Here is a 24,315-nt window from a genome sequence, read left to right as displayed (position 1 = left end):
GGATGCAAGGCCCCTGCCTTTCTCTTTCAAAAAATAAAGAATTGATGCGTCTCACCAAGAAACTTCTCCTCACACTGCTTTTATCGCAAATCATAAACATCAAGCGTAATAGTCCATTAATTGGGATTAGCAGAAAGTTCCTTGTGCCAAGAAATAATTAGCACCCTCTCTGTTACTTAAACAACATATATAGAGAGAGAAGAAAAAAAAAAAAAAAAAACAGCCATTGCAAAGATGCTTTAAGAAAATTATGCCAAAGTTTATATTTTTTACCTTATTCTTCATATAGCTTTATAAATAAACCTAAAAAGGTATGTTTTATACGGAGTATGCAACTAGGAAAATAAAAATAAAAATATGTAGAATAGTTAAGTTGTAATCAATAAAAACTAAAGCACAATGCAAACTCTAAAAGCCTGGTTTTAATTAGAAAGTGTAATTAAAAATTAAGGTTTGTAAATATCAGCCTCATGCAAACTCATTTCTTGCTCTTTTGGGTAAAAGGACACATCATCTATCATGTATAAAAATTAATTAGAAGATACGTATCTTTTCAAAAATATCATCATTTAGATCCAATGCCAAATCCTCTGAATTATCCCTATTGGTGAAGGTTGCTTCTATTCATACCCAACAAAGCTGTACAAGATTCATAAGCAAATTTTAACTTTGGAATACAAAAGTTAAATAAATTGTCTTATTAAACTGTCAGTCATTTTTTATCTACAGTTAAATACTAGTTGAATAGTCCTACTCCTTACAATTGAGCCGTATTTCAAGAATGGACAAGCCATTCTCCTTATTATGAACATAAATGGCCATAGATCCAAAACTGGCTTAGATATTCATGTATTTAAGGTGGCAAGCTGAAAATGAAACGCAGCCTCCTTCATTCAACACCAAATCTTAGATCTAAGGATATAAAAAGCACGATAAAGAGTAGGAACCAAAGCAAACCTCATAAACTTTGAGCCAACGGCCTTGGAAGATCGCAGGTATCATCATTCAATGTTGGATCCAAGCCTGCATGAAAAGACAAGTGATAGTGTTTGCAGGGTAGATACTGATGAGAGACAGAGAAATGAGGACATTACAAACCTAGTACTTTAAAAACTGTACAGAACAATTATGATCAATGACGGTGCTCTCGCACAGGGAAGCAATTATATGACGGGCTGACATTTTATTATCAGATATAGAAACAAAGGAAATAAATCATGCAATAAATAAAGCAGTGAAACACACACAATGTACAGGACAGTCAATCAGTCATAAGCAGCAGATTTTCATTCTAAGGTGATACAAGTAACCAAAAGACTAAGGATAGCCTTACAAATGGTCTTTAGACTCTTTACCTAACAATTCAGCATCAATTGAACTCACTGGTTTGTCTGCATGCATATATATTGCTGTCAGTAACATGTAGTGCAGATAAGAAACAACTTTGCAATCAGCTTTTCCCAAATTGTGTAAAGCTTTTGCAATGAGATCTATGATTCAAAAGTGAAAGAAAACAATGAACATGGCAAAGATAACATAAAAACAAAATAAAAAATGAATCAAGCTTAGAGCAATTCCAATACTCCGTGATTGGTCACATATAACAACCAATCTATAACTGAGAACAGGGGTCCAGAATCGATTGCAACATTGCCAATCTCTCAATAATGAACAAAGAATGCACAAGGACATGAAGGGTGGGGAAAACTTGGCAGATGAATTCGTAGCTGGTTCCTTCAACTTTGTGTAGACAGCCTCCCAAGAGTCTAGCAAGAGAATATTTTATGTCAGTCAGACAACGGAAATAGCAAGTGTCAAAATGCTTGACGATGCTTTGCAAAGTTCCTGCTCAAAAAATATTGAAAAAGCCTTCTTCCCTACCTTCCAAGTTCCCATTTCAATTGGGTTGGACAGCAATGTCAAATATTTGTCCATTAAACAGGATAGTAGATAGCCAGGAACAGAAACACACACCGCGAGGTGATCAAATAACAACTCGCAAGATTAATATAACACGCTGCACACGCCAAAGCATGCAAGTATCACGAACTTGAATTTACACAAAGGCTCCGTTTGGTTTACAGAATACATGTTCAATGAAAGATGATTTTCCATAAAATATAGTTTATCAAGGGAATACAATATTACAAGCTAGTTTTCTTTCGACAGGTTCCTTGCAAAAGTTGTACAATAAAGAAAATTGAAAGTTGAATGGAGAGGATGGATGAGAGGAGAGAGCAAGGGAGGTCAAGGCAGATGTTTTCCATCCTAGGGAACAGGGAGAACTATTCTCACCCCTTAACAAACCAAATAAAGAAAACGAGAAAATCATTCCCCGAAATAATGTTTTACACCCAAACAAACACTCTACAAGACAATGCCAATTCAGTACCAAGGAGAGAACCTTGAGCAGCAAATTCGGAAATGAAATCTAAGACTCCAATATACGACTAATGCAAGTGTATAAAAATTCAAAAACAATGAAAAGAAAGGATATCTAGAAATCTAAGAAACGTAGACATCACTGATCAGCTCTAGGAAACTGTTAATAGATATTTGAGTACTAATTCTGGATTGAAAATTTAAATAACTCGTGTTAAAAAGTAAATATAGTATTATTAACAACAAAAAAACTCATTTACATCTCTGAAGTCAAAGGCAGAACTGCATTAAGCTTCAACCCTTAGAGCACAAAACTGCAAACTCACTACAAGTTGCCATACAAGATTAAGCAAGCAAATTTATACTACATTAATTTACCCTCTTGTTTCTGACAAATACAATGTACAAGTCAGGGCTTCAATCCAGCAATGACAAGCACGCAGGAGTCAATCATTAGCCCTTCACAATGATCATACCATCGCAAATGAATGGTGGTGAGGATGACTCCCATCTTGATACAACATGAGATGATGTACAGCTCGGGAAAACAAATCTCTTAATTCAGCATTTTGAGCCATCCCAGAGCGAACTGCAGTCTCAAGCGTTTTCAAAGCTCTAGCCTCAGCAAGTTCCTTGCTATTCCCAACATGCATGGACAAGTAGCAGAGCAAAACAAGTCCATGCTTCCTAGAGCGATCACTAACAGCCGACAATTTCATCAATAGAGGAACTCCATTGAACTCAATTATTGTTTTTGAGTGCGCAACACAGTTGTGGTTATCAGGGCAAGCAAATTTCGCCAATGCAATGGCAGCTTCAGTGGCCACATCAACATCCTTATTCCCAAGCTGACTAACCAATGAGCTAACAATCCCTGTTTCCTTAGCAGAAAATATCCTCGCCAAACACCCAATTGCTCTGATAGCAGCAATTTTAATATCAGGGATACTCTCCTCCTTAATCACTCTAAGAAGCTGCTCCAAAACTGCTTTAGCAGGTGGAGAACTCGGCTTCCAAGACACTTTCCTAAGGTCGGCATTATCCTCAGCCACTTTCGCAACCTCCATAATGGTCATCAAACAATGGTATTGCAACTCCCCTTTCTCAGTTTCAATAATTTTCGACAAACAAAACAACCCTTTAGGCTCAGCAACCTTCTGACTATTCAAGACACTACCTTCACACAATCTCCACAATGCCAAAGCACACATAATCTTAAGCTTAAGCTTAACCTCAGGCGACTCATTCTCCTTCTCCTTCCTATTATAACTACTCCCCCCAACCCTCGAATCAAACGACGAACACGAATGCACCTTACTATAACTATAACTATTACTACCATTACCATGACTATGAACACGATTATTATAATTCGGATAATTCTTAGCAGCTAATTCCTTTTGAACAATAGAATGAATACTATTCTTACCTCCTCCGCTATGATACCTTTTGTATTCCTCCATATCCACGTCCATGATCAAGCAAGAAATCAACTGCTTCAGCAAATTCTCCTTCCCAAACTCCTCCCTCGCAATCGAATCGATTTCCGCCACTTTTGCCACCAATTCCGCCACCGCTATCTGCACATTCATACACGATTCCGCAAACACTTGCACCATTATCGGTATCCCACCTTCAGCAGCGACAATCCTAGTCCTCTCTACCTCATCTACCAACATATACAACGCTGTTGCGGCCGCAATCTGACCATCCGGAGAACCTCCACCATCTTTCAATAATCTCAACAATGGCGAAACTGCTCCTTCCTCCACAATCAACTTCCTGTACCTCTGATTATCTACTGCTAACGAAGCCAGATTATTCGCCGATTCAATCCGATCCTTCACCTGGCGATTAACCTGCAACGACGCAATATAAGACCAAACCCAAGCAATAATCGGATCATTACTCACAATAGGAGGAATCGCAAGATTCGCACCACCTTCATCATCACTGTAAATCGACAACAACCAACCAAAATCCGCAATAGAAGACTGTAGAAGATTCGAAACCTTCTTGAAATCAGCAGTAGAGGAAGTAATAGTCAAGAAAACATGGCGAAGAAGACCAGTATGCTTGCATTTGCGAACTAGGGTTAACGCTCTTTCGAGATTCTTGGTGACATCAGCGGCGATGCGACGGATAGGGCGGTCGTAAATAGAGGAAGAAGACGACGGAGAGGAGATTAATCGGACGGCAGCACGGAGTTTGTGGGAGAGTTCGTCGGCTTGACGGGCGAGTTCGACGCAGTCGGAGCGGGAAGACTCGGCTTCGCCGACGGATTTGATGAGGCGGTCGGTGAGAAGGATGGGAAGAGCGAGTTGTTCTTGGAGAGTTTTCTCGCGGTCGAGAGTGGAAGCCGCCATTATTGTTTGGGGGTTTCAGGAGGAGGAGAGAGAAAGATGACTGTGGAAGAGTTTTTTTTATTTTTTATTTATTTTTGGAAGGAATGTTTTTGTGTTTTGCGTATTAATATTTGGAAATACTCAAATAATAATGTTTGTTGTAGATACTCTTGACCCTTGATAGTCCACATGACTACATGAGTATTGATTTTTCCATTTTATATTGCTCTCATGTATCTATGTTTTATACTACAAATATTATAATAATAATAATTTCTTAAAAAATTAAAATAACACTTCCTCCGTTCTTACTTACTGTGCTTGTTTCTTTTATCATGCTTATCAATGCACGCAAAACTTTAACGATTAATAACTTTAATTCTCCATAAGTAAAAATTATACTACCTTCGATTTTTTTTTAAGCTGCAACTTTGAAATATTTTATATCTCACAAATAATATCCCAAAGTTGCAACTAAAAAAAAATCGGAGGTAGTATATAAAAGTTATATATTATGATAGTATTTATTGATACAAATTTTAAAAACATTCCACATGAATATGTTTTTCCTTAGATATTAATCACAAAAGACGGTTAAAGGAAGGGTGCGTGGTGAATAGTGTAAAAGTTATAATTGATCAAGTAAAAAAGAACAGGAAAAGTAGTAATTATGATTAAAAAATAAATAAAAACTATAAAAAATTTAAGGGACAATATATAAATTCTAAAGATTATAAATAGATGCTTAAAAAGAGAAATTAGGTTGAATAAAACATTGATCATACTAATTGTTGCTTATACATGTTGTAATATTATAGAAAGAGAAATTAGGTTGAATAAAACATTAACCATATACTGAGTATAATTCATTTTCTTATAATGTCAAACTCCACGGGCATCAAAGCTGAAATTTTCTAATTACGATTTACGAAGTATTTTACTGGATTTCCTTATTGATATTATAGTATTCCATAAAATATACAATAATCACTTCACCAAACAGTAAGAAGTTTGCTTTAGTATAATATATTACTGTCACATATACAGTCCTAATATCTTGCATTAATTTCATAATTATTGGGAAAACGTTAAGATAAGCTAGATTCTTTCATTATGTTATAATTACTTACAATTTGAGGTCTATTCTATTACAATTATAGCTAGAAGTTGAACTACCCTAAAAAATAAATGGTTTTATAATTTTTGTGGTCAATAACGTTGGATTGATCACATACATTATATATTCATAATATATAAATCTATAATAATGAACAACATTTGGCTTTGGACGTAACATCATTAAATGACAAGAAATTGATCAAATATGTATGTTTTTATCATCTAGAGCTGTTTCTCGGCAATTTCGGAGTCTCCAAATAGAATATGTCTAAATCATTTTGATTACATGCAAAATCATTTTCATAGGTAAAAAATCATTATGCATGAGAGTAAAGGGGGGAAAAATCTAATGCCAAGATTGCCGACTATAATTTCTAATTTGAAAATAATCTACTCCTTTCATCTTAAAATGATAATTTCTCATGTCTACTTTAGTACAAACCACTTCATATAAGCTAATGTTATAATCTACATTTTCAAAAATAAATCACTATCTCAATTTAAAAATATTACATATTATTATATCTCGTTCACTTATTTTCCATAATAATTTAAACAATTTTTAATACCGAGCAACTGTTATTATAATATCTCACATAAAATTTCAATTAATATAGAGAAATATATGTAAATTCATGATTTAATAAGTAATTCGATAATTCTATGATCAAAAGATTGATCATTTATTTTCAGACATGCATTCTAAAACAAAAACATGCGTTGTTGAGAAGGCAGGTTATTATTAAAGTAATATAAAGTGTTCTACAATGCGTTTTTACATATCCGACTTAACATAAAATAATTTACTTTTTAAATTTATCAAGTTAAAATTTAAAATCTGTCATATTAATCTTAATAACTAAAAAATAAATAAATTTCTTAATGAAGTACTTCAATATATAATGTCCAAAATTGTACTATCCTTTGTAATTTTAACTAAAAACCAAAAATTTGGGGATCCCGATCGATCAATCATGATTGAGCTGGCTAATCAATCCTACAAAAAAAGAGTTTGGCATATATTATTTACAGAAGAAGAAGAACATGCATATCCATTTATACACATAATTCTAAAATATTATGGTCCTACGTTAGTTGCAATAATATTGGATTGCATGAAATTTTGTTGCACACTTGCAGTGTTGCACCTACCTATACGTGGACTGAGGAGGCACTTCTAAGTAGCAAACTTGGCCAACAAAATTATATTTTTTTCATTTCGTTCATTCTAAAGGTGTAACAATTCTAAACAATCACGGTATTGTATTAAATATATTAAAATATCATGGTATTTTGCATAAGAGGACAATAGATTATTATATATATACAGAATTAGGGTATGATTAATAAACTTTAATTTTAACATAAAAATAATATTTTTGTTGTTAGCTTATTTTATTTAATGTTATATTAACAGTTGCTGTATGCCTATATAAATCTAATTTAAACTCAACCAAAACTTATTTGTACTTATTTTGAGTTAATAGAATTTGTCTAAACTTTTTTGAGTTTAGTCTGAACTTATCAAACTTATTAAAATTTACAGAGTAATTGTTTTATGGAAAATGATATACATAGCCTTTAGGGCCGGTTACATATAAGCATTAAATTTACACTTGAAAATCGTAAAAAGTTAAGAAATCATAAAAATATAATCACCAATTACACTGATTTACGCATTTTTTGTCATAAATACCTATTTTTATACAATTTCAAGAGTATATTTAATACTTATATATAGTCATTAGGACTACATATAACATTACCCTTGTTTTATTTGTAAATTAATGAGCTTGGTTAGCTCTTATTAGCTCTAGTTATAACCAATTAAGTTGTGAACTTTTATTTGACTATTTTTTTCAAAAATAAGTGGATATTAGGTGAATAGATCAAGGCATGGCATTTTTGTTAAATTTTGGCACTCAATGTCTTGATCTGATCAAGTGGAAATTTAACAAATCAACCTCGATGGAATGGACTAGGCCATGATGTATTCTTTAACTTCGAACACACAATATTCAGCAAAAAGATTAATTTAACCGGTTAAATTCAATTTCATTCATCAATGATAATCCTAATTCCTAATTAATTTTACTCAACAAAATAGTTTCAATTCAGCAATATACAGGGGACGAAAATATGGCAGAACGAAAACTAATGAATTGAAGAACCACAGCCCACAGGTATGACCGAGTTCATAAACTTTTCAGCGTGGAAAAAAGTTTGTAAGAAGCCAAAAGATGAATGGGAACACGAAAAGCAAAAAAAGAGAAGAAAAAGGGTTAGTTGTTGCTTAGAAATTACTACGTATAATACAATTCAAACATAGATCGCCAATAACAAAAGCAACAAAGTGCATTATTAATACAGCTAATTCAATTAGACGTACGTTAGACCTTAGTTTATGAGAAAATGACAGCTTTAATTTAACGAAGAAAAAGGATGACTGTCTTTAAAGTTTTGCAAAATTATGATGAATTTGCGTGGACTTGACTTTGTTAAACCATAAATGTAACCTTTGACATCATATATATCACGTGCCTTGACATTTCTTAGTGTTAATTTTACACCTCACAAAAATTAGGTGGAACTAATTTTTAATTGCACAAAATCACAAACCTTAAAACCATTGACTAAATATGGGGTATTTAATTAAAAAAAAATACTAAATATTAGTGTTAATTTTACACCTCAATTCAGTTTAATTTCAGTTCAATTCAGTTCAGTTCAGTTCATCTCCTAATTTCCTTCTCTCATAAAATATTCATTTCAACTCTATTCAGTTCAATTCAGTGCAGTTCAGCTCCAATCAGTTCAATTCAGCTCAGTTCAGTAAATGTGAACAGATCCTAAAACGGGAGCAACAGGCCAACAATTAGTGAGATTGAAGAAATAAATATAAGCATATAATATAATTGCACTGAGTATATTACTCCATAAAGTAATATATGGAGTACTTAAAATAATTGTAAGCTTGTAGCAAGACTAGCAACTTAGCAAGGTACTATTGTCATTAGTCAAGCTATTTCGCATAAGTTAAATTATAACTTTATAAGGTACTCCGTAGTTTGGACAATATAAGCAATTATAGGTATATCATACATTACCCAAAAAAATAAAAAATAAAGAAAAGAACATTCGGATCATTCGGAGATTCGAATAAATGGATCGGATTCGGATCCTAAAATTACGAGTTTGATTGGGCTTGGACTCAAATTTTTAGATTTAGCCGCATCCAATCCGAATCTGATGCATTATCATTCATATGAAGATTGAAGACATCAATTGAACAAATGTAGGTGGAAATCAGAAGAACGAAATTACGAAACCAAAGCGCGCAAGTGGGAAACACCCTAAACATTGACTCCTTCAAATCCAGACTAGGTAGTCTAATCTATATCAAGAGAATTAAAAACTTGTACAAAGCATTACGTCCTAAAGTAAACTTATTGATAAATTAAGTACTCAGTAGAATAAAAGTCAATACTCGTACAACAGTAAGAAGGCATCGTACATTTTTCATACGACACTTGGGTAGTTGGGTGACATGGTTCATGACTTCATGCACTCATTTTTGTTAAACTGGAAAATCGATTAAGAAAATATTCAAAAGAAAGGGACAACAAATAAAATTGTGGCCTCAAAACTCAAATGTTAATAGGAAGAATATTCAACTTTATGAACATGTACTGCATTTATTTTCAACAGCATTCCCTTCTATTCACTAGATACCCATTTATGGGACTCACAAGAAGTCAACACCCATTTTTTCACTAAAGTCAACTCATACAATACCAATTCAAGTTCGAGATCAGGATAATACATTCCTATCTTCTACGGAGTAGTTTATACTAATAGCTTAGCCGAGAGGTTGTTATATATATCCGGTTGTACCGTACACTCATGAGTATTTGTTCTCATTTTGATGATTGTTTTTTATTTAATCATCAAATGAAGAGTAAAACTAATCTTAGATTAGTTAGATGTACAGTACACCCGGGTGTATTGTGTGCATAACAAATTCTAAACTTGGAAATTCTAAGCTTGGCCACCTAAAACAGATTTTTTTTAAGTACATATAAAGCAAATTATATAAACAAAATTCGATGTCATGTTTTAATTGCCACCTCAAAATTATTACTAACTAATTAATGTAATTGGCATCCATAACAATGTTCAAACGTTTTATTTATCATTTGCGTATTGCCCACATAGAACTAACCACATATTTATCAGTTCGTTCAGCAGAAAAATTTTAGAAAGCCATGCTTCCTTGTTCAAGCATTAGCTACGCACATTTATGCTTTATTATTACTGTATATTGCTTTTCAGTTTACATGTATGTTTGTTAAAACATTAACCACAAGATTTATATCAAGCTCCTGCACAGAAACAAAATGAAAAGACATGAACTAAAAGAGACCGAGGGACAACTCTCAGTATACAAGAAAGAAATCATGGGCAATCAATGTCTACCTACAAAGTACAAACAGCAACAGACACAGCGTAAAGTTTATCACGTATTCGTAGTAGTAGTAGTAGTAGTATAAGCTGGAAAAAATGGTGCGTTGGTATGTTTTTCGTAGAATACAAATTGTGCATCAGATACACCATCAAACAGCTATAGCAAATCTTATTACCCCAAGAAATGCACTACAGTCACCACAGTTAGGATAGCTTATGAGTTCAGAAGCAAGCCCATTTAGTCAGCAAAAAACCAGTCACTTGGATAGTGTGAAATAAACAAGTGTACGCGTATTACATAAAGCTCCTACAACAATTTGAAGTATCTAGCTACCCTCTACATCACCGGATGACCCAAAACTTTCTAACCGGAGAAACATATATGGAATAGATATCAGTATACATCAATCATTTTGTGTTTTAACTAGGGTATATGATACACACCGAAGGTGCTGTCCATCATATTGGCATCCACCCAATTGAAAAACGAGTACCGGACCTCTCATATTGTCTGTAAATTGTATATCCTCTCTCCAAGATAATCAAACTTCATCCAGTGCTTCAACCAACCGATGAAAGTTGATCTAAATTTGAGGGGCAGTTGACTTGTGAGGTACGATGATTTAGGCAAAAAAATCTTACTCGTATTTTACTTGCTCCTCTACCATCTTCTGCCAACAGGAATAGTATTTGATCCAGAAATCTGTGACCTGTTACCGAAACCTCCACGACCCCTTGAGCGAAAATTGCCACCTGAAACATGATTTATCAACAGGCATACATTAGCTACATAATCCTTTGCTAGCTTGATTATCTTCAAAGGTGGATGGACAGCCATATCCTTTACAGTAATGATTCTTTTGATTACTTAGGCTTATCATTACTAGTAATGTAAGGGAAATAACTTTAACTAACTAAATTTAGTAAGTAGCCTAATATGCTCTGCAATACATTTATTCCATATTTACTTCATATTAACTCTCCTTCCAGCCACATCCGTTAACAAGTCACAAGTTAGAACATGCAACCGAGGTAGTTTTAGCATTTTTCAAGCACATACATTTTGAACAAAAGCACATAGCATTATTACTCCGTATTGATTTATAGAAGCACATTGATAAAAAATAAAATCAAATAGATAATAATCGAAAACGAATAATAGCATAAAATACATAAACATTATTATAAAAGCACACATAACATTTTAAAAACACATTATTGAATAATAAAAGCACAATATAACATGATATAAGTAAAATACATTGTTGTTTTACCTGGTTTGCATGTAGATCTACATACAACCCAGGTGTAGCTTCTATCAATTCTCAAAATGTGAGAATGTAATTCTTCCACAACACTTCCTTTCTTTCCTTAATTCCATTATGATACCAAACTCAGGGAAGTTATTTATTTACTAGGTTCCCTTTCTTTTCTGCCCATTTCCCACCAAATAAGCTAAAGCTTTATGAATACTTAATGTATCCAGTTTCAAATTACTGTATCATTTTTCACATACTTGAAAGGAGAGGCATATAGCTTAGTGAAGGCCACCTCAAAATATTAGATGAAGATAGAAAGAAATGAAATTACCCCCAAAGTTGGAGCCACCTGAGTGGGCCATTGCAGACAAAGCTGGAGGAACAGCCTGCCCTGCTTCTCTCAAGATCTTCATGAGTTCCCTGGTAAACTTGGCATTTGATTGAGTGAAAAATGTGTAGGCCATTCCCTTGGCCCCAGCACGACCAGTTCTCCCTATCCTGTGAATGTAATCTTCAAGACTTGTTGGAAAATCATAATTTATCACACATTTTATGTCCTTCACATCTACAAGCAAGGCAAAGAAAGAGCAAATGTCAGATTAAAATATTATGAGAAGGCTAGAAAAATGCCCCTTATCCCTGCACCTACGTGATCTCATGGATCAAATTTAATGACAACACATTCATCATGAAAATGTGCCCACCTTTACCTAACAGGGATAAGGAGCAGCAGCATCAATGATTCAACACTCTCCTCAACTGAATAAGCTTGTCACATTGTACCCGGCTGCCATGACAACCAGCTCTGTAACCGTGGATGGGCGGCAATGTCTACAACTAAGCTACTTAGACACTTGGTGAAAGGACCAAAGCCAACTCAGACACATCTATAGAATAACAACTCCCTAATGTTGGCCTCCTATATAACTCGATACCAGATTTGAAATACATACTAAAATATCGGTCTGAATCCAAGACGCATCTGATAATTAACCAAAGACCAACATCACCAACCAAGGGATTCTATTGAGACTGAAATCTGACAGCGCTTGCCTTTGAAAGCAAAAAAAAACCGCACTGCATGTCAAAAGGCAGAAGAGCAACCAAGAATCAAATAACAAGCCCTTGCAAGTAGCAGCATTGCAATCTTACCTCCCACCCAAACCACATATATTTGACAGGAACTGGATAGCAGCCGGCTAACAAGCCTTAATTTTCAAAACGATAGCTAGAACCTAGAAGAAGGAAACAATCAAGACTCCTAGCACTCAATCATCCTACCAAGACCACGCGCAGCAACATCAGTAGCAGTCATTACAGGACTTCTGCCACTTTTAAACTCTGACAGGACCCAATCCCTTTCAGACTGGTCTTTATCACCATGGATGGCCAAAGCAGGCCACCCATCCATTCTCAACTGTCTAGTGACCTGGTCACATCCTTTTTTCGTTTCCACAAATATAAGGATTTTGCTCCCATCCATAATTTCCTTAAGCAATGCAATTAACCTGAAATAAAATGTTGGGAGTCAGGAGGGAAAAAGCAGAAAAACCCATAAAATATTAAGTTGATAGGGTTATTTGCAAAAAGCTGTTGAACCTGTTGTACTTCTCTAAATCAGTCATGACTTCAATAACTTGTCGGATAGAATGATTAGCCTTCAGATCTTGAGATCCGATAACAACCTGACCACAGTATGAACGAGATGATACACAAAAACATATATCCAGAAACTTACACGCTCAGATATAATTTTATAATATTTTACAAAATGGGATGTAATTTAAAAACAGACCTTGTAAGCATTACGTAGGAATTGCCTTGCCAGGGTTTCTACCTCCCGCGGCCATGTAGCGCTCCAATATAAAGTCTGTCTATCAGGCCGGATCTACATGTTGCAAAAGCATATAATATTAAGCACCTTACAGCTTGAAACAATAATTATTGCAAGTATTAAAAACTCTTCCGTAAACTCTTAAAAACCAAGCAACTTCAAGGAATACCCAGCAATTGCAGCATAAACAGCTGCATTACAGCTTAAATAACTATGAAAATCTGGTAATCTATAAATATTACTAAAGTAACAACCGCTAACATCATTACTTTTTTCAAATTGTACACGTGTCAGCTTTTCATTCATTTTTTTCCCGCCTAAACTTTTTTTTCGTTTTAGGTTTTTTTTTTTTTTAAAAAAAAAATCTAACTATTGGTTGCAAAGTAATTTAATACAGTACATTAAACTTTTTAGTTTTCAATACTTTTTCTTTTAAAAATCTTATAGAAAACAAATATCAACCTTTTATATATGTGATTACTCCATCTAATTACAAAGTTTGCAAAATTTTATTGTAGACATGAATTTTTTTTTGTTTGTATTATTTTACTTTTTATAGTTTGGTTTATGTTAATAATATCGTATGTAATACAAAGATTTTACATATTTTGACTGATATGTATTTGAAGTTTACACAATTATAAATTCTTTTATTATATCCGTGCATCGCACGGGAGTTAATCTATACTAGATTATAAAAATACTAAGTATGGATTTTGCAATAAAACTGTAACAGAGAGCTCACACAGTCACGAAATATTAGAACTTCAACAGAGAGTTATTAAAGTTCTTCGCTTTGAGGCAAACTAAACTGCAGCCTAATCTACTTGTCACGTAATAACTAATAAGTGTAGCATGCTAATGGACAGCATACTCGTGATCAGAAGAAACCATTTAACCAAAATCAAAGACAATGACTTTAAGTATGACGACGAAAATGATCCGAAGGAACCAGATTGGTTCAACATTTGCCACGTCTTAAGGATAAAATATACATGCCTTGCTACCAGTCAATATCAAGTGTTGCAAGAAAATTGGGGCAGAGAAACTGGTGAATCCCATTACCTCCCCCCCCCCCCCCCCCCCCCAAAAAAAAAAAAAAAAAAAAAAAATTTGAGGATTTGCTTCTCATGGTGTACCTAGCTGCAGATACATCCCATTATCTCCCCGACCCCCCCAAAAAAAAAAAAAAAAAAAAAGAGTGGTGGGGATTTGTTTCTCATGGTGCTCCTAGTTGGGATTTCCTATTAGAACTAAAATAGACCAGGCCAAGCCCGGCCCGTGATGTACCTTTCCATGCTAAGGGGTGAGCTTCTTAAGAAAACATCAGGGTAAGGGGTGAGCTTCTTAAGAAAACATCGGGGTTCGGGGTGATAATGGTGAGATCCTACTGGTAAGGATCGTCTGTGCATATATGTGTCTAGATTCAGCCACTAAATGAAAAAACAAATATTGCATCTTTCTAAACGACATGAATTGTCAAGTGTGCCTATACTCATGTCAAAGTGTCTTGGGTATCAGACACCAATAAGTGATGTGAAAGGAAGTAACCAGACATATAGGCAGTAGCACTGTACAAAAAGCAAAAGAATGCATAACAGAAAGTCTAATTCAAAGAGCTTTTACTAAACAAATATTACCATTCACATTGGACAACAGACCTAAAAAGGTCAAAGTGTCTTGGGTATCAGACCTAAAAAGGTTTTTCTTTACAAAATTACACAGCATAGCTACTGAAAAAGCAGTGTGACGATATTAAAAGATACTCCCTAGTATTACAACATTGGACAGCAGCACTCACAGGAGGCCAGTAATGGCAGACTAATAAAGTTTATAAACTAACATACCTGGGACACAATATTCCTGATCTGAGGCTCAAACCCCATATCTAACATACGATCAGCCTCATCCAACACCAAATATGTAACTCTTTTCAAGTTGGTGTGTTGAGCTTCCAACATATCTATCAATCGACCAGGTGTAGCAATCACGATCTCAACACCTGACAAAGATGCAATCATATGCATCAACCTTTTGCATCACACTGTTTACTGGGGATTCAAGATGTGACAACAAATATTATCAGAAGAGAAGTCTACCTCTTTTAAGATCTCGGATTTGTGGTCCTTTGGGAGCCCCTCCATAAATGCAAGTACTCCTAACATTAGCACGAGACCCAAATTTCAGAGCTTCCTCTTGTATTTGCACAGCCAATTCTCGAGTGGGAGCTAATACCAGTACAATTGGTCCATCACCATATTCTGGAGAATGCTAAACAAATCAGTAAATCTAAAGCAAGCACAGATAACCTATCTTAGAGCCTGTATAGACTATATATACTGACCCAGTTTCGGCTGAGCAGTAACGTGAACAAGAGCAGGCATCAAATAAGCCAAAGTCTTCCCAGAGCCAGTCTCAGCAATGCCAATCAAGTCTCTACCTTTCAAAGCCATAGGCCATCCTTGAGACTGAATTGGTGTAGGCTCAGTAAAACCCAATTTCGCAATGACATCAAGACAATAACCTACACAGCAAATTAAACACATTTGTGAATTACCCAACAATGACCACAACACAAACAAGAATTAAATTTTGTTCACAATATAGACAGGATTTTTACCAGGGAACCCAGCTTCAGGAAACCAACGAATAGGCCTAGGAACATCAGACCCTTCCACAGTAATATCACGCTTAGCTCGATACACCATCACCTCTTGCTCAGACATAGCTCTCACTGATGGACTCTCAATATAGAAATCCTTCTTAAATGGAACCATATTTCTAAACTCTTGTTTAGGAAGTGAAAGGAAATCCAAATCAGTACCTCGACCTCTCCCCCCGCCTCGCCCACCACCAAACCCTCCTCCTCTACCCCCACTACTAAACCCTCTCCCGCCACCTCGATTCCCATCGAAACTTCTCCCTCCTCCACCTCCTCCTCTACCGCCGCCTCTTCGTGAATCAAACCCTCTATCACCACCATTAGAATGATGATAATCACTTCTCCTACCCCCTAAATCACTACTTCTACTCCCCCCACCAACACTACCTCTACCTCTAGGAGCTGGCCCTCTACTATCACGACCAACATCGAAGTTCCGACTAGCCGGAGGCTCAAAAGAGGGATACCCATTTAAACCCCCGGATCCCGGCAAATGGGGTCCACTAGAACCACCATAAGGTGGTGCGTAGGGAGCTGGGCCGCTTGACCCAGAACCCACATACGGTGGTGGTGCATAGGGTGGTTGGGCCCCGCCCACCGGGCCACCCACATGGGCCGGTGGAGGCCCTATAAAATCACTGCATTCAATTTCAATTGATAAACAAAAAGGCATAAATTTCACAAAATCAAACACTAAATTACAGTACAAACTACAGAGATCTTGATATGATTGATCGAAACTAGGAGAGAGATTGAGAGTTACCTGCGGCGTTCGCGGTAAGAAGATGGGTCGGTGTAGCGGTTGTCGTAGTGACTGTTGTAACTCATATTTCTGGGAATAGAAATTGAATTAGGGTTTATGGAAATTGAAGATGAGAAAAAAAGAGGGAAATAGAATGCAGAAATTGATTTGGTGTTGGGTTTTTTTGGAATCAAATGCAATTTTGCTTAGAAAAGGGGGGTTTTAACCCTATATTACTATAGAACAAAGGAGAAAGTAGGAAGACGAAATAGGTGCAGAAAATATAAAAAGATAAGAGGTTGCAGATATTTTGCGAATTGCGGTTTAGTGTGCGTATCTTATGCAATATGGAAAAGACCCAAAAGGTCGGTTAAGTTGGTCCGGGGTCGATAAAGGACATGTTCGACACTATCTTTTGATTAACGGTTGACATTTTTTAATAGATGAGTAACAGTTTATTGATGGTAAGTTTGTAACATATATCATTTAGTTAACACTTATCAGTTATTTCGTTGAATAGGGTTAAAAGGTCTGTTCACATTTATTGAATTGAGTTGAGCTGAACTGAATAGAACTTATTGGAGCTGAATTAAACTGAATAGAGATGAAATGAATTATTTACGAGAGAAGGAAATTAAAAGCTACACTGAACTGAAATTAAGCTGAAGTTAACAGGCCCTAAGTTATAAACTCCGAATTTTAAATGGAAGGTATAGATTTGATTTGCAATCTTTAAGTTGGTAACTTTGTCAACTTCCAAGTGGGGAATATAGACTTTTAATCTTGGGCACGTGGCACAGGGTCGTAACTTTGTGGTACGGCTAGTGTATTGTGTGCATAATTGTGTGTTAGAAGATATAAAAAATAAATAAGCTCATAACTCGACTTGGTTCACATTTACTGAACTAAGCTGAATTGAAATGAAGTGAATATTTTATGAGAGAAGGAAATTAGGAGCTCAACTGAACTGAATGAACTGATTGGAGCTGAATTGGACTGAAATTAAGCTGAAGTGAACAAGCTCTAAATTATAAGCGTGAGTCGTTGATTTTTGAATAATGTTGCATTAATGCATTTAAATCACTTATGAAGGATTATCTTATTTGATATTATTTGAATAAAGTTTGCTTTACATTGTGTTGTGTTCTTCATTGTAGGTCAATCACTTAATATAATATCTACGCATGGATGATACAAACTTTAATCTTAAATAAAATAAAAGTTTTTGAGTTATATTGTGATTAAATTACCTTCTTTTTTTTTTTTTGAAAACTTGTGATAAGATTACTTTGTTATACATTACATTTAAAGAGACAATGTGTTTAGTTGAATTAAGTTATTTTAGAGGTCATACATCTTTGAATTTTAAATTGTTACATGTTTGAACAATATGTTTAGGTTCACATTTTGGAGTAGCTGCTTAAAAGTTGTTAATATAAAACTATCAAATATGGATTACGAACAACATAAAAGAATTTAATATAAGATAACACATGTTTTGTGGCCAAATGCATTTACAAAAAAAAGGAACACGGGGTTAGTGAACTTCAAACAAAACAAAGTAAAATAAAACGTCATATATACCTGATAAAAATTATGATCATAAGATCCATAACAAGTAAAATATCACTCGTAATTCTAATGACTAGTGAATGTTATTCATACATGCGATGCCAAAAACTTTTTAGCTGAACTTAACCGGCAAACATGTACATTCCTTGTGACTCCCTTCATATTTTTGTCGAGTTACTTTGGTTTGTTTGTCATTTGAGGCTACGAAGGAAGATGATATGTGATGTATCTTTCCTCGTTTATCCACGTTTTTCTTTCCAATATAAATAAGGGAAACTTTACAGTAATTCGGAGCGCTTTTTTGGATTAATGCTCCTTTACTTGATCCTTTAATCAATCGTCTGTAAAAAGTTTAATTTATTATTAACACGTCATGAGAAAGTTTGTCAATGGTTAAATTTGTAGTAATAAGGAAAGACATATACAAGGAGATTGGTGCATCGATGATTAAAATACCTTGCAAGGTTTTGATGTTTCGTGCCCATAAAAAGAGAAGTCATGTTGAGAACCGGAATAAGATCCAAAATTGCCTTTATTGTTTCACTTGACTCAATAAGTATGGTATCCACATTTACCTGAAATGTTATGACAGCATTGGAATGTGAAATTCTTGTATTTATTTTTATATGTATTTTTCAAATAAGTAAAATATTACACTTAATTACAAGCAATATACATATCACTTTATATGCCAAGCTAAATAGAATACTCAATAATTAAACATTCAAAAAGTCATTATTTTCTCTTGCAACCCTATCTTTATCTTAGTATTAGATCATTCATATAAAACTTTTATTGATTAAAACCCAAACATAACAAAATTGCATGAATAATGCAAGTTAAACCACTTATTTAAGAATTTAAAAATGAATCGTCTGAAAGATCTTTGTAGAATCTCTATTGCCTGAGATTGATCCTTCTTTAATTTTTTGATCCAGTTCCTCCACCACCGTGAACCTCCTACGATGATCATTTAGTTTACTCCCACCACCAAATACTGCTACATACGAAGTAATTCAAAATTAAATCACATGATTTCCGCTTACTTATCCTCAATTTTCACAATTATTATTATTATAATTTTTCGACACAAGAATTATTCAAAAATTTTGGTGGCTACATAATTAATAAATTTATTTTGTAAAATGTACCTTGTTGTCAAGACAAAGGCGAATGTACTTGTTCAATAAATTCTTCCTCTTGTTGTGCTCTTCAATTGCAAAGATCTTGCTTTGCTCGGGACTCAATTGTCCAATCCACAACCTTCCAACTGAAAACGGCATCGTATCAAAAACTAGTTAGCTAGACGCAATTCAGCTGTTTATTTGTCGCAAATTGACATATTCCCACATCTTCTTCGATCACTCAACATGATATATCATTATCCCTCTTTATTTTTTACCATTTCTTTTCCTCCTTAATCTAAAATAACAACAAATTTTTTTTAAAAAAAACTTTCTTAAATCATCTTTGCAAATTATAAAGCAAAAAATTTAGAGTTAATTCTACAATCGTTAGTGCAAAATTAAAAAGACATGTAACATATCTATCTATGTAGTACGTACCTTTTTTAACGAAAAGAACTCAAAATTAAAGTCGCCACATGCCACATCTAATAGTTAAGCAAACTTATCATATCTAAAAGACTTAAAAGTATGATCCAAACTGTTTAAACACTCCTCTTCACTAACTCAAAGAAAAGGATCTAAACATCAAAACAAAAAAAAAATAAAGATCATCGTATGCACTAAAATGATGACTTATTTATACATTATATACTTCATACAAGTATTAAAGAGGTATTTGGGAGAAGCATGATAAGGCACGGCACGACAAAGCATGCTAACATCAATGTAGTTTTCCTTAGGCACGCAAGCCCGGCACGATGACACGTGGGTCTAGGCTGTGCACGGGTCAACTTTTTGAAAACTTCGGCCCAATACAAAACTCGTGGGCCGAGCCTAACTAACCCCAAAGCACGTGGGTGTGACACGAGGCACAACCTGGCGTGGTCCAGAGCCATCTTCAGAGGTGAGTATCACATCCCCCAATTTTATGGTTAGAAACCTATGTTATGCATGGAATGCTTAATATGCTACTAGCCTAAACCAAGTCGTGCAAGTCAATCACTCCTACTCATATTATATAACATATAAATAAAACTAGCTGAGAATATAAAACTTACCGGGGGTTGAAATGGACGAAATTGGATGAGACACATGGATGAGATTAACACGAGCTCCCGGCACAACAGCATGAGCAAGAACCCATTTAAGTACATGTACATCATCTTTACCAACTGCAACATAAACATCTTCATTCTTATTATTTACTTTGCTTTCACAATTTACTCCTTTATATTCATCATTTTCCTCTTCAATCTCTACAATCTCAGGCACAACCTTACTCTCCTTGTTACATGAAGGCTGAATTTCTAGTATTTCAACTTCATCATCATAATATGCTTCTTTTTCCATTATATATATTTATATAGTTCTTTTTTGTTCCTAGTAGGTATATTTCCACTAGAAATAATATGTAATATGACTTATATAAAAGAAAAAATCTTGGTGGAGATGTAAATAAATTATTAAAGACGCAATAATTTATGATGATTGATGAAGAAGGGAGAGGACGTGGTAGAGGAAGTTGGGGAAAGTTTAATGTGTTAGAGGCCACATATATTATTGTTCCTAGGATGTAGACATGCATATATAAGTCATGCGTTAGACATCAATTAGGAGAGAAATTCTCAAAAAAGGCATGTCTTTCAACTTCTATTTGAGTGTAGTTTGTCCCACTGTATTAAAATAAGGTAGGTTCTAATATTCTATCTACTAGTTTGGAATATGTCTCATATTTTAGTTCAATAACTTCATGATATAATTCATGTTTATTAGGATTACAATTATGAAATATATGTATTAGTGTATTACTCTCTTTATTAGTCAAAATTTAATTTTACACGGTTATTATAACTACAAAAATCAAGAAAAATGAGAAATGGGAACTATACATACATGTCCCTATTTTTGTTTGAAAGAGTAGATAAATAGAGTAAGAGATTTATTTAATATAATTGGATTTCACGGAAGTGGAGTACTTATAGATGATGGGGATTATACATGTCACTACTTACTAATCTTACTACTTACTCTGTATATGAGACCTGACATAGCTGTTTGTAAGGAGTAGATTACCGATTAATTATGATTTTGTCATTCTTTCCTAACCATTTGGTTACACTTACATGTTATTCCAAGTCCACTTTTTCTTGCCTTTTTGAACATTTGGCACAACCAAGAAAGAAAATTCAAGTTTCTTACAATTTTACCCTAAAATCGATAGCAACTAACATATAAAGCTTTATCCTAAAATATTACAGTTTTGCCTCTTAATTGTTTTTCAAGAAGATAAACCAAGACTCCCTCCAATCAAATTATAAATAAAAAGGGGTTTTTTTTTTTTTTTTAATTACTTTAAGAGAGGTGGGATGAATTTGAACATATGGAAAAATGGAATGACTTAAAGACTATAGTAGAGGATAGAAAGCAGCTTGTGTATCGTCCACATACTGTGGTAGATAACAAGTATATTGTCAGAATTGAAACTTTATGTGATTATCATTTTGATATATTGGTCCTTTAATATTGGAGGGGGTGGTGGGGTGGATAATGACTTCCATTTGCTACTATGAGGGCCAAGGTTTTTGTTCCAAGCAAACCGGATACATTGTGTCCAAGTACATGTCATGACGTATCTGTAGGTTTTATGTTGTGGTATCTTGAGCCGTATCTTAGGGTATGATCTAATTTTATTGTCTGATTTGATTAAACTTTTACATTAATTATCTTTATCTTCAAATATTTTCTTAGCAAGATTTCAATGTCAAACCTCTATAATTTGAGGTAAGAAAGCGAGTCAAGTCTTGTTTGACAATTTTCCTCTTCTAAAATCTTTTGAAGATTGTGTTATTTTAAACTAAGAATTTGTAGTCTAGTAAATATTTTAGGAGAAAACGCGGCACATTAATACATAATCCCACAAGACTCACAAAGTCTTTGCACATCAATCTAACAGAGCAGGACAGCAATAAACATACCCTTCCAATTTCAAACATTTAGGTTGGGATTTATTACTAAGATTCCACTACTTTCACGTTGAAGCAAGTTTGTAGAAAATGCTCGATAATTGTCCGGTTGTTCCCATTTGATTTTTGTTATACCTTGACAGTGAAGAATCCCAACTTTACCTCATTCGTCCAAAATAATTCCAACTTTAGATTATTTTTTAGTAATCCGAACTTTGATATGAACTTGCTTTAAACGGTTTCAAGTGACCGGTAATCTGTTGAGTAGGTTTTTTCTTTCTTTTTTTTTTTTTTTTAATGTTTAGGTTAATTAACACTTAATTAACTATTTAAAAAATTTATTAAAAAAATTTATTTTCAAAATAATTAGAAAATACCAAATTAACCCAGGCCCCAACACCAAACACCAATCCAGCCGCTACCTCCACCACCCTCCTCCCCTGAGCCACCGTCCCCACACCTTCCTCACCAAAACTATCTGAACCGAAACTTCGTCGTTCTCTCTCCTCGCTCGCCATAACTATCAGAACCTCATCCTTCTCTATCCTCACTCGCCCGCCACAACCTGAACCAAAACCTCTCTCAACCAAAACCACCAATACCCAAAACCCTAACCCCTATCTAAACCGAAACCATCCTCACTCAAATATGGGTACGATCGAGTATCCGAGCCTTGATGTTCAGCCGCTAATGGTCTGCTACTCTGCTGTTGTAGAATGAGATAAGAGGTGGAGCCAACGACCACTTTTTGCTGAACCCTCTTCGACTACAGATTTTTTCGGAACGGGAAAGGGGTTTAGGTTTGGGTGGCGTTGGAGGATGGTTCAGGGGAGGAGGATCGGCGCGGGGGATCTAGGTGGCTGGGCCCGGCTGGAGGCGGTGGTCGGGCTGACATGGTAGGCGGCGGGGAGGGTGGTTGAGCTGGTGGGAGGTTTTTCTATTAATTAATTACTAATTTTTTTGAGGGGGTTGTTAAATATCGCCCTCGAATATCTAACTAACGCCCGTAAAATAAAATAAAATTACGTATTTATCCTTATAATAACGATTATAAAAATAATTAATTTTACCTCAATTTCACACTTTTACTATACACAAAACTTTTTACCGTTCTCTCTAGTGGTCAACGACCACTAATGCTCATCGAACAACCACCCCAACCACCGTGAGTTTCAAAATCAAACAAATTTTTTAAATTTTGCAAAATCAAATTCGTTAGATCTTATGGATAACGACGAAATATCAGAAACACAACCTTAGACGCTCGCCAAAGGCTCGTCGAACCGTACGGAATCGATACGTCGCGATAATTTTTTTAAAAAAATTCAAAACCCAAGAAACGCCTAGATTTTTCGAATACCCTAGGCTGAAACGCCTAGTTTTTTCGAAACATCCTAGGTTATTCGAAAAAACTAGGCGTTTCAGCCTAGGGTATTCTAAAAAACTAGGCATTTCACCTCAAACGCCCAGATTTTTCATACAACCACACGGTTGTTCGCATGAACTAGGCGTTTGAGCCTAGGACGTGCGAAAAATCTAGGCGTTTGCCGCGAATTCAGAAAATAAAAAAACAAACATTTTCTCCGCCGGCGACCGACTTTCCTTTGTCCTTACTCGTCATTACCGCGGCTATGTAGATCGTGAAACCGGAGGTAAGGAGTTGGTGGTTAAAAGAGGAGGAGGAGGAGGTGGTGGTGGTTAGTATGAAGAGGTGGTAGTGGTGGGTAGTATGAAGAGGGGGGTAAATTGAGGGGGTAATTTTTTTTGATTAAGAAAGGGTAAATTTGTAATTTTAGTTTATTTTGCGGGCGTTAGTTAGATATTCGAGGGCGACGTTTAGCTTTCC

General features: G+C 34.9%; 2 protein-coding genes across 3 annotated transcripts; both read right to left on the bottom strand.

Annotated features, from left to right (window-relative positions):
* Positions 1-958: 958 nt before the first annotated feature.
* On the bottom strand, positions 959-4,748 carry LOC145566099 (uncharacterized). Its single transcript, XM_081625637.1, has 5 exons — positions 2,859-4,748; positions 2,393-2,450; positions 1,584-1,766; positions 1,356-1,490; positions 959-1,023 (listed from the first exon to the last, which is right to left on the bottom strand). The coding sequence occupies exons 1-5, from the start codon at positions 4,746-4,748 to the stop codon at positions 959-961; spliced, it is 2,331 nt and encodes a 776-aa protein (XP_081481763.1).
* A 5,799-nt stretch (positions 4,749-10,547) lies between these two features.
* Positions 10,548-21,047, bottom strand: LOC145567208 (DEAD-box ATP-dependent RNA helicase 20-like). 2 transcript variants are annotated; one of them, XM_081626453.1, is made up of 13 exons: positions 20,565-21,045; positions 19,531-19,649; positions 18,836-18,954; positions 16,829-16,897; positions 16,024-16,703; positions 15,748-15,927; positions 15,503-15,664; positions 15,251-15,405; positions 13,365-13,457; positions 13,169-13,254; positions 12,851-13,077; positions 11,901-12,134; positions 10,548-11,063 (listed from the first exon to the last, which is right to left on the bottom strand). In XM_081626453.1, exons 1-13 carry the CDS (start codon positions 20,854-20,856, stop codon positions 10,972-10,974), a joined length of 2,508 nt encoding a protein of 835 aa, XP_081482579.1. In that variant the 5' UTR covers positions 20,857-21,045; the 3' UTR covers positions 10,548-10,971. The 2 variants fall into 2 exon arrangements, 1 of the variants encoding a protein (XP_081482579.1); XR_014095524.1 differs by lacking the exon at positions 10,548-11,063 and having other exon boundaries at positions 12,001-12,134; positions 12,722-13,077; positions 20,565-21,047.
* Positions 21,048-24,315: the final 3,268 nt, after the last annotated feature.

The sequence above is a fragment of the Chenopodium album genome, chromosome 11 (assembly GCF_948465745.1).
Source record: "Chenopodium album chromosome 11, dcCheAlbu1.1, whole genome shotgun sequence".
Lineage (NCBI taxonomy): Eukaryota > Viridiplantae > Streptophyta > Magnoliopsida > Caryophyllales > Amaranthaceae > Chenopodium > Chenopodium album.
This window is presented reverse-complemented; position numbering and strand designations above follow the sequence as displayed.

What these genes read in the sequence shown, in the direction of transcription:
- LOC145566099 (XM_081625637.1), bottom strand. Translation starts at nt 4,748, where the DNA reads ATGGCGGCTTCCACTCTCGACCGCGAGAAAACTCTCCAAGAACAACTC. An exon ending in TGCTCAAGGTTCTCTCCTTG is followed by an intron (nt 1,767 to 2,392) that starts GTACTGAATTGG and finishes TTCTCTTGCTAG; the next exon opens with ACTCTTGGGAGGCTGTCTAC. An exon ending in TATATGTGACCAATCACGGA is followed by an intron (nt 1,491 to 1,583) that starts GTATTGGAATTG and finishes TTTGAATCATAG; the next exon opens with ATCTCATTGCAAAAGCTTTA.
- LOC145567208 (XM_081626453.1), bottom strand. Translation starts at nt 20,856, where the DNA reads ATGGAAAAAGAAGCATATTATGATGATGAAGTTGAAATACTAGAAATT. An exon ending in GCCTTTGTCTTGACAACAAG is followed by an intron (nt 18,955 to 19,530) that starts GTACATTTTACA and finishes ATAACATTTCAG; the next exon opens with GTAAATGTGGATACCATACT. An exon ending in GATTTAGAGAAGTACAACAG is followed by an intron (nt 13,078 to 13,168) that starts GTTCAACAGCTT and finishes ATTTTATTTCAG; the next exon opens with GTTAATTGCATTGCTTAAGG.